Source organism: Helicoverpa zea, chromosome 30 (assembly GCF_022581195.2).
Source record: "Helicoverpa zea isolate HzStark_Cry1AcR chromosome 30, ilHelZeax1.1, whole genome shotgun sequence".
NCBI lineage: Eukaryota > Metazoa > Arthropoda > Insecta > Lepidoptera > Noctuidae > Helicoverpa > Helicoverpa zea.
This window is the reverse complement of record NC_061481.1, coordinates 2440659-2454204: the sequence shown is the minus strand read 5'-3', so window position 1 is coordinate 2454204 and position 13546 is coordinate 2440659. Positions and strand designations below refer to the sequence as shown.

Sequence of the window (13546 nt, the reverse complement as noted above, 5' to 3'; positions counted from 1 at the left end):
AAAGTTACCAGTTTATATATACACAAACTTCCACTGAAATTCTACCACTGCAACATTTTATATTTAAGTTAAGTCACATTAAATATGTTGAACTTATGTTATAAACCAGATAATTATATTATATACACAGATGGCTCTAAAACAGATCATAATGTAAGGGCAGCATTTTATGATCCACAACTGGACTTTACTAAATGTATAAAATTAAATGCAGCATGTAGCGTTTTCACTGCAGAAAGCTATGCTATTTATTGTGCATTACAACATGCAAATTCTGTAAATAATGTACATACAATTCTCATAGTTTCGGATTCTAAGAGTGTACTATCTGCTTTAAACAATGTAAATATGTCTTTTAAGCTTAATTATATATTATATGAAATTAGAGTTAAGACCAAACAGTTACTGGATAAGTTTATTAATGTAGAGTTCGTATGGGTGCCTTCGCACAGTGGCATACCCGGAAATGAAATTGCTGACGCTGCAACACATTGGGAACATTATGATGACCAGACAGAGCTCGTGAAGGTTCCATTTTCCGATTACCACAGCCACATCAAAGAGATCAACCGTAAATTGTGGAATGACTACTGGAAACTAACCCTAGAACATAAAGGCAAGTGGTATGCAGATATCCAAAAAGAATTACGAACAAAACCATGGTTTAATAATTGTGAATATATTAATAGAAGATTTATAACAACTATAACTCGCATGCGATTAGGACACTGCTTAACGCCAGCTCACTTGAACAGAATAAATGTATATGTCGCAGGGATATGATAAAAACGGGGATATGATCAATTCCCTAAGGGATTTGATCAAATCACGGAGGATGTTAAAATAGCAACACGATTTTATCTTTTCTCCAAACAAATCTAGTGAATTGAACAAATCCCTAAATTGGTTCAGTGAAATGACAAAAAAAATGTCAGTTCTTGTTTGGGTCGCGCTTGCAAACACTAGGCAAGCCGTAGGTGTCATAGATGTGCCTGTAAGAAAAATAATGTTTTATGTTATTCACGATGCCACAAATCAGCTGCACGTTTTAATAAGTGATCATTACAAATAGGCATATCATACGCAACTAAAATATTTTTTAAAGAAATTTTTGTTGATTCTTTCAAAAATTAAAATATTGTTCTGAGTAATCGTGATTTTTATATCAATATTTCCTTGTATTGCATACACCTGATTATCATAATTATGTAGATATATCCAGGCCCGCCGCTAGCTGTTAGTTCGCCCGCGTGCAAAACTGATTATGCCGCCCTACGACTACCTATTATACTGGGTTTTGTCAATAAAAGAAAAATTCGTTAAGATGATAAAATATGTATTTTAATTAGGTACACTAATTATATTTGTTTACTGAAGTACTATAAAAATAAGCCACATAATCATTACAAAAACTTAACTCTTCTGTGTAGTGCGCCGGTGCGATGGAAGAAGAGAGAAGTAATCATAAATAAGCGCGAGCGAAGCGAGCGCGCAAATTTTATAATTTATGGTCTGCAAAAGTAATTGGAGCCAAAGGTATCTCTAGCTAATGTCCGTAAATGAGCTTATGTAGCGCCCTTGTGCAATCATTACCCAAGTGGCCCCTATGTATTGAAAAATTGTGAATAATAGGTACCAACATATGTATATCAAAGTGCTTAACACAGATTATGTTTAACTCAAACTAACGAAATAATTATCTATAACAATGTTTAAATTCAGTAAAATATGTTATTTATGGTTTTTGATGGGTTTCCCGTTGAAAAGTCAATGCATAATACACACTTCATATGTAAGGGAGCGCGAGCGAAGCGAGCGCGAAAATTTTTCAGACTAAGGACACAAAACAAATAAAAAGCACTGTAAATTAACAAAGCAAAGTCAAATAGTAAGATATGTACAGAAATGAAGTGCAAATGTATACCGCGAGCGAAGCTAGCGCAAATTTTTCCCTAGAGTTTTCATGAAGTAAACATGTCATAAAAAGCCAAAGTGAACAAAAAGCCATAACTGACGTGCGCGAAAAATGTTTTTTCAGAATAGAATTAAACAAAGAGGGCCTTACTACAAAAACTTTAAACCCTGTTTTACACTTGTCTAATAAAATTTTGGCTGCAAAATGAACCATATGTCAACGTCAGAATTTGACATTTTTTTAGACAAGGCATAAACTGACGTTTAAAAGTTTTTGTGGTAAGACGGAGATAATTTGTGGCACCTATCTGACATGGAGCCGCGAGCGCAGCGAGCGCGAATTTTTTTTGGGGATGCAAGGGATAAACCCGTCAAAATTGACAGGATACGACCAAAGCGAGGGCGGCTTTTTCTGAAATTTTATTGCTAATCTACTCATCAATTTTTATAAAAAATATTTTATTACGTAATTTTGGCTTAATTTTTCCGCCCCCTAAATCGTGCCGCTCGCCCCCCCCCCTGCCTCACGCTACGCTACTGGTTGATGTTAAATCGTTTTTAATTTTGAAAATGATCTTTCAAGGGATGCAACTGAAATCGGCAGTGTAAGTAATATTCTTAGCGCTATTGCTGCACTCGGAAATATTGAAATCAAATCATTGGTAAAAAGATATTGTATTTTTAAGTCGCTCGATTTGCCGCCCCCTAGGACATGCCGCCCGCGTGCGGTGCACGCCTTGCACGCCCGCTTACGGCGGGCCTGGATATATCTTACCAAATAAACCTTTAAAATATCAAAGCAAAATTATTTTTGTCATTTCACTGAACCAATCTAGTGATTTGTTCAATTCACTAGATTTGTTTAGGGAAAAGATAAAATCGTGTTGTTATTTTAACATCCTCCGTGATTTGATCAAGTCCCTTAGGGAATTGATCATATCCCCGTTTTTATCATATCCCTGCGACATATATAACGATAGCCGATGTAAATACTGTGATGCTGAAGTTGCTGATCTGGATCATATTGTTCTGAAATGTGCTAATTTTAATTTCCAACGTTTAATTTTAGTAAGTGAAATATGTGAATGTGAAGGTAATGTTAATGATGAATTTGAATCCGAAGAAATTCAACAAAGTGTTCCCCGCCAAGTTCAGGAACTACTTGCCAACAAGAAGTTTTATAAGACATTGTATAAATACATATGTAACACAGTAGAAAAAATATAAAAAGGTGTTAAGTTAAGAGTATTGTATTGCAAATAAGTAGGTATAAGATTATTTTTTCTTTGTAATTTAAAAGTATTTTAAAATTATCCATGTTTTCGGCTGAAAGACTTGTATCTATGGCCAAGAATAAATTAAAAAAAAAAATAAAAAAAAATGAACTTATGTTAATATTTCCCATGCATAGTCATATGTGTTTAAAAATTTGTACGTTTAATATCATTGGCGGGACTCCTTTTCACACACGGTCGGTTAGCCCCACGGTAAGTTATTAATTAACTTGTGTTCTAATAATCTGATATTTGGCCGAGGAGAGTTTGTCTTGGCAAACGAGAAGGTTCCATCCACTGCACATGCCCTAGCCAGCGCAATCTTCTTTGTTTAAGAAGTGCGGTTATGCTAGGTATGCACGCCATACTAAGTACCTTCTCGTTTGTTACTCGATCCTTCCAAGAAATATCCCATATGCGCCGGAGACAGCGCATATGGAAGTTGTTTAATCTCCGCTCCTGTTTAGCATACGATGTCCAGGGCCCCGATTCTCCTAAGTTAATAATGTCAAAATCGAATAGAAATCGAATCGTAATATGATCGTAACAGCAGTTTTAACCATATCGGGCATTCTGCTACTAATAAAAGACCAATCGTATTCGATTGACATTTGATTGGTGTGCGATTGGTCTGCTATTTTGGTGATTTTGGTCTATACGGTAGTTTGCTGTACAATCATTTTGCAATCGTAAATCATTTGCAGACAAAATGATTCATTATTGGATGACAGAAAAGGATAAAAACGTTTATTTCAAAGAAAAAATTGCGGAATGCCACATACGCTTCAATCGTAATCGAGTCGGGATTGGATCTCAGTCGAATCGAGTCGAACGTCAATCGAATGGCGCTTAAGTAAAATTAGGAGAATCGGGCCCCAGGTCTCCGCGCCATACAAGAGTATGGATAAGATGCATGTCTGGTAGATAATAATCTTAGTCTTAACTGTTAGATATTTATTTTATTTATTTATTATACTTTTTGCACATATTTTACAAAAAAAACAATGTACAAAGGCGGACTTAACGCCTTAGGCGTTCTCTACCAGTCAACCTTTAGGTGGAGGAGAAAATTCATGGCAGGTGCACTAATTTAATACATATATAAATAACACAAAATCAAATGCATAGTTGTGTCAATTCTGCAAACTCTGGTGAAGATACTCACGAAGCTTCAATTTGAAAGTCAATCGGCTATCTACCATCCTAATTTCCGAGGGCAACTTGTTCCATAAAAGAATAGATTGGACAAAAAAGGAGGAATGAAGGAAATCTGTGCGATGTGAGGGACATTGGAGTAGACGGTTGTTGGAGGAACGCAAATTTCTGTCATGTTGAGAACACAAAAACTGGAAGTGGCATGATAAATATGGGGGTGAACAAGGAGTATGAAGAATGGAAAATAGAGTAGTTAATGCTCTCATCTCACGTCTTTGCCTAATTGGCAGCCATCTAAGCTGTTCTCGATAAGCAGACACATGATCGTACTTGCGAAGATTAAAAACGAATCGAATGCAATTGTTGAGAAGCCGGTCAAGTTTATTAAGCAGATCTGCATTCAGGTCGTAGAAGCAAACATCACCATAGTCAATTATGGGAAAGATCAAGGTTCGCACAAGCATTGCTTTCACGTTGAACGGGAGAAGGTTTCTTAACCGATAAAAGTAGCGCAGCAAACCTGTTACCTTCTGGCTAACACTCCCAATATGAGATTGCCAGCTTAACGTAGTGTCGATATGTAAGCCCAGGTTTTTCACGCTTGAGTTATAAGGGATGTTCATACCATCAAATTGTACCGGAGGTAAGCTGCTTAAATCCACTCTCTGCATAATGCGACTACTACCAACTAAAATAGCTTGGCACTTGCCAGGATTTACCGCCACTCCAAACCTATCAGCCCAGCTCTTCAGATATTTGTTGTGCCAAACTCTTGCGCTCAGCTTCCCGAACATCGTAGAGGCCTTACCGATGCGGCTGTTTATTTCGGCGTCCAGGCAAAGGTTATTTGTGACTGTGGATCCCAGGTAGCAGAAGTTTTCAACAACCTCCAGTGGTGAACCATCCAATGAGATTGTGGGTATCTCAGTAATCCCCTGCGTCATAATTACCGTCTTCCTTTCGTTGATTGACATAGAGAATTGCTTACAAGCTTTATTAAACCTATCCAGCATTTCCTGAAGTTGCGATGGGCTTGAAGCAACAAATGCTGCATCATCCGCAAACAGTAAGCTATCAACGATAATATCCTGGCGATGTTTTTTGGATTTAAGGAGCGAAATATTGAAGAGCTTACCATCCACCCTGGTGTGAAGGTGTATGCCTTGTTGATTATCTCCGAACGCAACTTTGAGGAGTACAGAGAAAAATATACCGAACAGTGTTGGTGCTAGTACACAACCCTGCCGGACCCCTCTTCTCATGTCAAACGGGTCAGATGTATTGCCCTTATAAACAACAGAGGCTTTCATGTCTTCATGGAAAAGCCTTATTAGGTTTAACAGCTTCGGTGGACAGCCAATCCTCTGCAGCACAGCGTATAGTCCCTCCCTGCTCACAGTATCGAATGCCTTGTTAAGGTCAACAAAGGCCGTTAGCAGAGGTGTTCTTTGTTCCCTACACTTTTCCTGAAGTTGCCGGAATGTAAATATCATGTCTGTGGTAGATCTTTGTGCGCGAAAGCCACACTGAGATTCAGGATATACTCGATCAGCTAGCAATTGTAACTTGGAAAGGATCATACGACCCAGTAGTTTGCCAGCTATACTTAGTAAGGAAATTCCACGGTATGAATTGCAGTCGCCGCGGTCGCCCTTTCCTTTGTACAATGTGATGATGTTTGCATCGCGCATATCCTGAGGGATGTATTCTTCATTCCAGGGCCCCGATTCTCCTAAGTTAATAATGTCAAAATCGAATAGAAATCGAATTGCAATATGATCGTAATAGCAGTTTTAACCATATCGGGCATTCTGCTACTAATAAAAGACCAATCGTATTCGATTGACATTTGATTGGTGTGCGATTGGTCTGCTATTTTGATGATTTTGGTCTACACGGTAGTTTGCTGTACAATCATTTTGCAATCGTAAATCATTTGCAGATAAAATGATTCATTATTGAATGACAGAAAAGGATAAAAACGTTTATTTCAAAGAAAAAATAGCGGAATGCCACATACGCTTCAATCGTAATCGAGTCGGGATTGGATCTCAGTCGAATCGAGTCGAACGTCAATCGAATGGCTCTTAAGTAAAATTAGGAGAATCGGGCCCCAGCATTTCACAAAAAAGTTGTAGAGTATAGGGCCCACACAACGCACCTTGATAATTTCAGCTAGAACACCGTCAATTCCCGGACTTTTACCACGCTTTAGCTGGTTGATAGCGGTAATAAATTGCTCAACTGTAGGTACAGCGTCGAGCTCGGTGCAAACAAGTAACTCGGGGAACATTTGAACTGCTTCGGGCTCTACACCAATGGGTTGAGAGTAGAGATTTGAGTAGTGTTCTACCCATCTATGAAGCTGCCGATCCGCATCTAAGATGCAAGAGCCGTCAGCCTCCTTTAGGCGAGCTGTTTTGTTTGGTAAAGGGCCCAGCGCTTTCTTAATAACCGAGTATACGCCAGAAAAGTTGCCAGTTGAAGCATGACTCTGAATACTCTTACAAAGTTCCAACCAGTAAGAATTGGCACAAAAGCGCACATTGCGTTGGAGGTCTGCTTTGGCTTTAGACAATTCGCCACGTGTCGTACTTGTCGGATTCTGTCGATAGTTCAGTGACGCCTGACGTTTTAAATCCAGAAATGGTTGAAGATGGTCGATGTTTTCTTGGGACCAGTCATGTTTTGATGTAGGTTTGTAGCCGAATGCTTTTGCCGCAGTTTCCGTGAGAATAGATTTTATTTTAACCCATTCCTCGCTGGCTGACATGTCAGGATCCCAAGAAGCTGATTCTTCTTTAATTAGCTGCTGGTAAGAAGCTATCTCATCTTTGGATGTTGACGTTGGTACTTTCAATTTTTTACTACCTATAGATTGCGACGAATGTATCTTTTTGGGGCAAAAAGATGCCGTGGTGACGACGAGTGAGTGGTCGGTATCACAATCTGCGCTATGGAATGTTCGAGTGTGCAGAATGTCCCCCAAGTTCTTCTTTCTAGTCAATATGGTGTCCAACTGATGCCAGTGTTTTGAGCGAGGATGTTTCCAGGACACTTTGTGCATAAACTTTCCTTTAAAGTAGGTAATGGTTACACAAAGCAGATTCTGCGAACAGAATTCTAAGAGACGTTGTCCGTTCTCATTTAATGTCCCTACACCGTGACTACCCATAGAATCTGGCCAGGATGCATGCGATTGACCCACACGTGCATTAAAATCCCCTAGGATAATTAGGCGATCCCCTGACCGAACCCTACTTAGCGTTTCACATAGTTGGTCGTAAAAAAGGTCTTTGGATTCGGGAGAAGATTTTAAAGTCGGTGCATAAGCGGATATTAAGGTGACAAAGCCGCTGCTTGTGCTTAAACGACACGTCATAATGCGTTCCGACACTCCTCGAGGATCGTCTATTGCACTGAGTAGGTCATTCCTTACAGCAAATCCTACTCCATGTTGGCGACTTTCGGAAGATTCCTTTCCTTTCCAGTAGAACGTGTAGTTGGTCTCACGTAACGAACCTTCATCAGGTAATCTGGTTTCTTGAAGAGCTGCTACAGCTATGTTGAGTCTCCAAGGTTCCGCGTCTATTACCGCAGTTTTGCGCAGATGTTGAGTGCAATCAGAGCTTCCAGAGGTGTCCGGGAAGCCTGTCCTCATAGTACGGACATTCCATGTACCAAAGCGCATGGATTCGCGTTTCGGAGTTTTTTTATTGTTGTTATTTCTTTTTGCCACAGGTGAAATCGTTAACGGCACCGACACTCTAGTTATACTAGTGCTTCCCACACCCAAGGAAAACAGGCCAGCACCGAGACGGACGAGTACCTTACTGGCCGGGGGCTGCCCGGCTTGAAGCGGGCGGTAACTAGTCAATGGGCCTTCGATGGACCCTCCCACTGTCGAGAGTGACCCCTGGCGTCCGCGCTTACGTCTATCTGCTTGGACTTATAACCGGTCACTGCCACTCCCCGTGTTGTTTTCCACACAGCATAGCTGTAGTGGGTGAAGTGACCTCTCCACGGATGCTGCATCGCCTGGGATGCAGTTAAGATAGTGCAGGCTTTCCCAAGACCTACACCACTCTCTCGTAAATAAAAGCCCATATAAATAAAAGCCCTAAATTATAGAATAATTTACTAATTTAGTAGAAAATATTCAATCTGTCTCTCCAAAAGTTCGATTCCGATTTAGTTTAGTGCCATCTATTATCATTAGTAGATAACATACCCAACTACGTCACAATATAACCCGACAAAGTAAAAAAACACCTTTCCTTGAACGCTTAAGGACTATTTGATGACTTCGTGATTTGCTGTCATTGTAACCAATGCCTTCCCCAGTTTTTTGTACTAAGATTAAACCATGATTAAACCGCCTGATTTTACATGTGTCATGTCATTGACATTAAAATCAGAGGAGAATATAAGGGCAGTGTTGCTATTGTTTCCATAATATTTATTGAATTTAAGATATTGTAAATTAACATGATTAACTGCGTTTAATCATCATCATCATCCTCCGAGCCTTTTTCCCAAACTATGTTGGGGTCGGCTTGCGATTAACTGCGTTTATATAAGTATAAAAATAAAAGATGTGACTTTTAGAATTTTATTACAGAGACATCTATTGCTGATTAGACAAAGCAGAACATAAGTTTCACCGTTAAGGAATGAAGATGGCGCTGCTTCATTAATCGTCAAGCTTGATGTAGGCAACTGTCCCCCCCTGTTGTACAGTGCGCAAAGCGATCCCCACTCTTCCGCCGAGAGCTCATTATCCGTGCCGATAACTATACTACGCTATCCAGCAGTTTGGTAATCTTTGGGTATCAATAAATAAAACCAATAAATACACTTTTAAAATCAACAATATTTATTACAAAACTCACTCATTGTCATTAACAGATAACAACTCAGTATTTTTTTTTCATTTATCTGCACAGCGCATGCATCGTAACATCATCTGCGAAACCTTTTCACAACTATGTTGGGGTCGGCTTCCAGTCTAACCGGATGCAGCTGAGTACCAGTGTGCCACAAGGAGCGACTGCCTATCTGACCTCCTCAACCCAGTTCCCCGGGCAACCCAATACCCCTTGGCAAGACTTTCTGGCAGGCACTTGAACGTTCTATGAATGACTATATCACTCACATTTCAGAGATAGTTCTGCCATTATATTCAAGAGACTTTACTCTTTTTCCCTGCTCCTCGTTGATTCTGTAAAGAAATTAAAAAATAGATTAATTATAAAAGAACTAGCTATTGCCCGCAACTTCGTTCGCGTGGAATAGTGACTACCAGCAGATTTTTGATTTGACCAATAGATGGCGCTATATGTCCGGAATATTTTTTTTTTTTTTTGTAATAAAAACTATCCTATGTCCTTTCTCAAGTTTCAAACTATGTCTGTACCAAATTTCACACAAATCGGTTCAGTAGTTTAGGCGTGAAGAAAAGACAGACAGACAGAGTTACTTTCGCATTTATAATATTAGTTTGGATGTTTAAGAGCTGAGTCAGACACACACAGCGGTCAAACTTATAACACCCCTTTTTTGCGTCGAAAGTTAAAAATAATAAGTTAATAATAATAAGTCGTCGTGGCCTAGTAGGTAAAGAACCAACCTCTCAAGTATGATTCTAGAATCAGCAAGTACCAAAGCAACTTTTGTACTTTTTAAGTATATCTTGGACACCAATAACTGTTTTGGAGGGCACTTAAACTGTAGATCCCGGCTCATCTTTGGCTTACAACCAGCCTTACCTAGGGTTATTGGGTTGCCCTGGTAACTGGATTCAGTTGAGACAGGCAGTCGTTCCTTGTAAAAGACTGGTAGTACTCACCGCAGGGTTAGACTGAAAGCCAACCCCAACATAGCTGGGAATAGGCTCGGAAGATTATCATCATCATCATCTCAGCCGGCGGACGTCCACTGCTGAACATAGGCCTCTCCCTTAGATCTCCACAGATACCTGTTGGAGGCGACCTGGGAGATTATAGTTAAAAATAATAAATAAATTTACCTGAGGGGAGTCTTTTTTTCTTTTATATCCTTTTTTTAAACCAGCATCATCAATAATTTTCTGTACAAGTTCAGTTGTGACACCAAACTCTTTGACCAGGTCCGGTACATTACAACATTTTAATTCCTGAAGCCTCTCTCTTACTCGTCTGGTTAATTCTTCCTTCGTAATCGCGTTACAATTGTCTTCTACACCATGTAAAGTAGTGCTTTCATGTTCTACAAAATTACAAAAGGCATTAAACTCGTAATGGTGCGTGTTGAATGCTAGCCGCGACTGCATGAAGTCGGCCGCAGCTGCACTACTGGTTTGTATGTATTTACATGAAACCGTTTTATATCGAAGATTGTCATGGTATAGGCATGTAATGAGGAGGGATGATACGCATGCAACAAAGTGTGTGCTAAGTATGAATGTAGATGGATGGAGAGGAAGAGGAAGACCTAAGAAAAGATGGATGGATTGCCTGAAAGATAACATGAATAGGAAGGGAGTGAGTGTCAGTATGACGAGTGACGGGAAAATGGAAGAAAATGACATATTGCGCCGACCCCAAGTAAAATTGGGAACAGGACAGGAGAAAGAAGAAGTTTTATATCGAAGCGGCAGCAGCACGTGCAGTCGCCCTTAAGCCCTGTATTCATGATAAACTTTTGTTTAGCCCTATTGTTGATGAGCGACAAGAATGTTGCTAGAAACAAGTATAGTTATCGGCACGAATCTTGAGCTCTGACCTTCATCTGCGTAGAAGTGATTTATTAGCAAAGAACCAATCCCGAGTGACGGCTATGACGCGATGCACTGCGGGCCAATCACCGCTTTACCGCCGCCCCCACGCCTCACTACATACCACAAAAGGGACCCAATAAATTACTTCTGCGCGTGAAGGTCAAAGCTCAAGATTCGTGCCGATAACTATACTTTGCCACTTTCTATGTGTTATTGCTGGGAAGAAGAAGTGGCGCAACAAACTCCCCAGCAACACTGTCTGTCTTTTAGGTTGATCCAAAAAGCGATTTTGTTTTATATTATGTAGTGATTCTGCAACACGTAGTATTATCAGTAACTCAGCAATATGTTGATGCAACTTTATTTATAAAAAAATGTTTACCATGAATACTGGGCTATACATATTACATTATCAATTGTTTTCAAGCTAGTAATCGAAACGTACCTTTAATATTTTCACATATAGTAACACTGCCATCCTCATTCATAGTCAAAGATCTTTCTGCAGGAACAAAATTATCTATTGTCTCAACATCACAGAACGTTTTTACTATATCCTTATATTTTTCATGTATAATAACAGGTTTTGTAGTTTCTACAGTCTTGTCATCAATAAGGTTTAACTTAATATTTGGTTCTTCGGCAATATCAGTTGTAATGAACACTTCTTGCACTGTAAGCGTCGGTTTCAAAATTTCAAGGTTCTCTTTAAGAAATGTTATTTGCTCGGCTATCTGAAACAGAATGATATATAATAAAGTTTGTTGAGTAGGAATGTTACTGAGAAATAAACGCCGTGGACGCCCACGGCGGCTGTTCTCATTTAAGGAGATCAGCCAGCTGCGCAGGACATATTATAGTGCACGTGCATTTGCTTGGACACAGGTGCACTCACTATTCCTTCACTCTCATGGCGCGATGGGACGACAATCCGACACCACCGGAGAGAGATCACAAGCAGGACAGTAACGTGCTCCCTGATGCACGGGTGAATCAATCACCAACTTCCAGACTACAGGCTCCTTTGTGAAAGTTTTTAGAAGCCCACAAATAGATTTCGGCCCGACCCGGGAATCGAACCCGAGACCTCGAGCACAGCAGCCGCGCTTGCGACCAGTAGGCCAACGAGGCAGTCAAATGTTACTATACCAATCATGTTACTGAACAATAAAGTTGAGAAAGAGAAACAAATAAAGTATCTCGACTTAGCGCACGAGGTTGTCGCCATGTGGAATGTCGACACGGCTGTTATTACGCCGATTGTCGTTACGACCAATGGTCTAATAGCCAAGAGCCTCGACCAACACCTCGGGAGGCTCTCGTTGGGCGGCTGGATCAAGGGACTGATTCAGAAGGCAGTACTCCTTGATACGGCGCGTATTGTGAGGAGGTTTCTGTCTCTGGGACCCTAACCATCGGTACCTTGGACCCTGTGCCCGATATCGGTGGCCATCTATTTTTTTATATATTTTTTTTTTTTTATATATATTTTTGTTTTTAATATTTCAAAATGTAGGAAAATATGTTGATAAATCAATAAATGAACTACCAATTTAACTAAAAAATAAAGACGATAAACAATACTGTTACCAAGTAAAAATGTTACTGAATAATAATGTTACTGCCTAATAATGTTACTCACAGTATCGCCGCAATTCATCAGTCGCTGCAGCATTCCGTCGCTTTGCAGCGCTTTATGCCTGAACGCTGAAGCCGCTGAAAGTCGAGCGGCACACTCGTAACACACGTATTGGAAAATACCATCGTTTTCACCAACCTGAGGATATCAAATTGTTCTACTGTTAATTGAAAGAATTCTATTAATATTATACATGCAGAAGTTTGTATATATGGGTATTTGTCCCTATTTTACTTATATTTTACTGTCATTGAACATCCTTGGCAGTCGTTACGGGTAGTCAGAAGCCAGTAAGTCTGACACCAGTCTAACCAAGGGGTATTGGGTTGCCCGGGTTGAGGAAGTCAGATACTGGTACTCAGCTGAATCCGGTTAGGCTGGAAGCCGACCCCAATATAGTTGGGAAAAGACTCGGATGATGATGTCCCTATTTTACTCAGAAAATACTGATGAAACTTTAAACTGGCTGTAGGTAAAGATATCATCAAAATAATATATAGGCTAATTGTATTCAGTTGCGAGAATTCTCTCAGGTATCGATTGCAACCGCTGATGGAAGCTAGTATAAAAAAAATATTCCTTATACAATATATTAAGAACTAGCTTCCGCCCGCGGCTTTGCCCGCGTCGAGTTCGGTTACATCGCGGTTACCAAGAGAACTCAAGTCCGAGATAAAAACTATCCTATGTTCTTTCTCAAGGTCAACTCTATCTCTGTACCAAATTTAATTAAAATCATTTCAGTGGTTTAGACGTGAAAGCGTAACAGACAGAGTTACTTTCGCATTTATAATATTAGTAAGGATA

The 13546-nt window shown here is 39.8% G+C and overlaps 2 protein-coding genes across 23 annotated transcripts in view; one reads left to right on the top strand and one right to left on the bottom strand.

Annotated features, from left to right (window-relative positions):
* The window catches only part of LOC124644475, a 179006-nt gene that overhangs the window by 61446 nt on the left and 104014 nt on the right, over positions 1-13546 (bottom strand). For 13 of the 21 annotated variants that reach the window (XM_047183856.1, XM_047183847.1, XM_047183855.1 and 10 more), the window contains 4 exons: positions 12743-12877; positions 11546-11834; positions 10372-10589; positions 9197-9564 (listed from right to left, as the gene is read on the bottom strand). The exons of the other annotated variants lie outside the window; for them this stretch is intronic. In XM_047183856.1, the coding sequence (XP_047039812.1) occupies positions 9526-9564; positions 10372-10589; positions 11546-11834; positions 12743-12877 (681 nt within the window). In that variant the 3' untranslated portion in view covers positions 9197-9525. Of the gene's footprint in view, positions 1-9196; positions 9565-10371; positions 10590-11545; positions 11835-12742; positions 12878-13546 lie in introns of those variants that run through there. 21 annotated transcript variants of the gene reach the window in all.
* LOC124644480 lies at positions 70-9693 on the top strand. Of its 2 annotated transcripts, XM_047183887.1 has the most exons (4): positions 70-764; positions 2883-3401; positions 8085-8434; positions 8965-9693. In XM_047183887.1, exons 1-2 carry the CDS (start codon positions 85-87, stop codon positions 3139-3141), a joined length of 939 nt encoding a protein of 312 aa, XP_047039843.1. In that variant the 5' UTR covers positions 70-84; the 3' UTR covers positions 3142-3401; positions 8085-8434; positions 8965-9693. The 2 variants fall into 2 exon arrangements, with proteins under 2 accessions (XP_047039843.1, XP_047039842.1); XM_047183886.1 differs by lacking the exon at positions 8085-8434.

What these genes read in the sequence shown, in the direction of transcription:
- LOC124644480 (XM_047183886.1), top strand. Translation starts at nt 85, where the DNA reads ATGTTGAACTTATGTTATAAACCAGATAATTATATTATATACACAGAT. An exon ending in CACTTGAACAGAATAAATGT is followed by an intron (nt 765 to 2,882) that starts ATATGTCGCAGG and finishes TCCCTGCGACAT; the next exon opens with ATATAACGATAGCCGATGTA.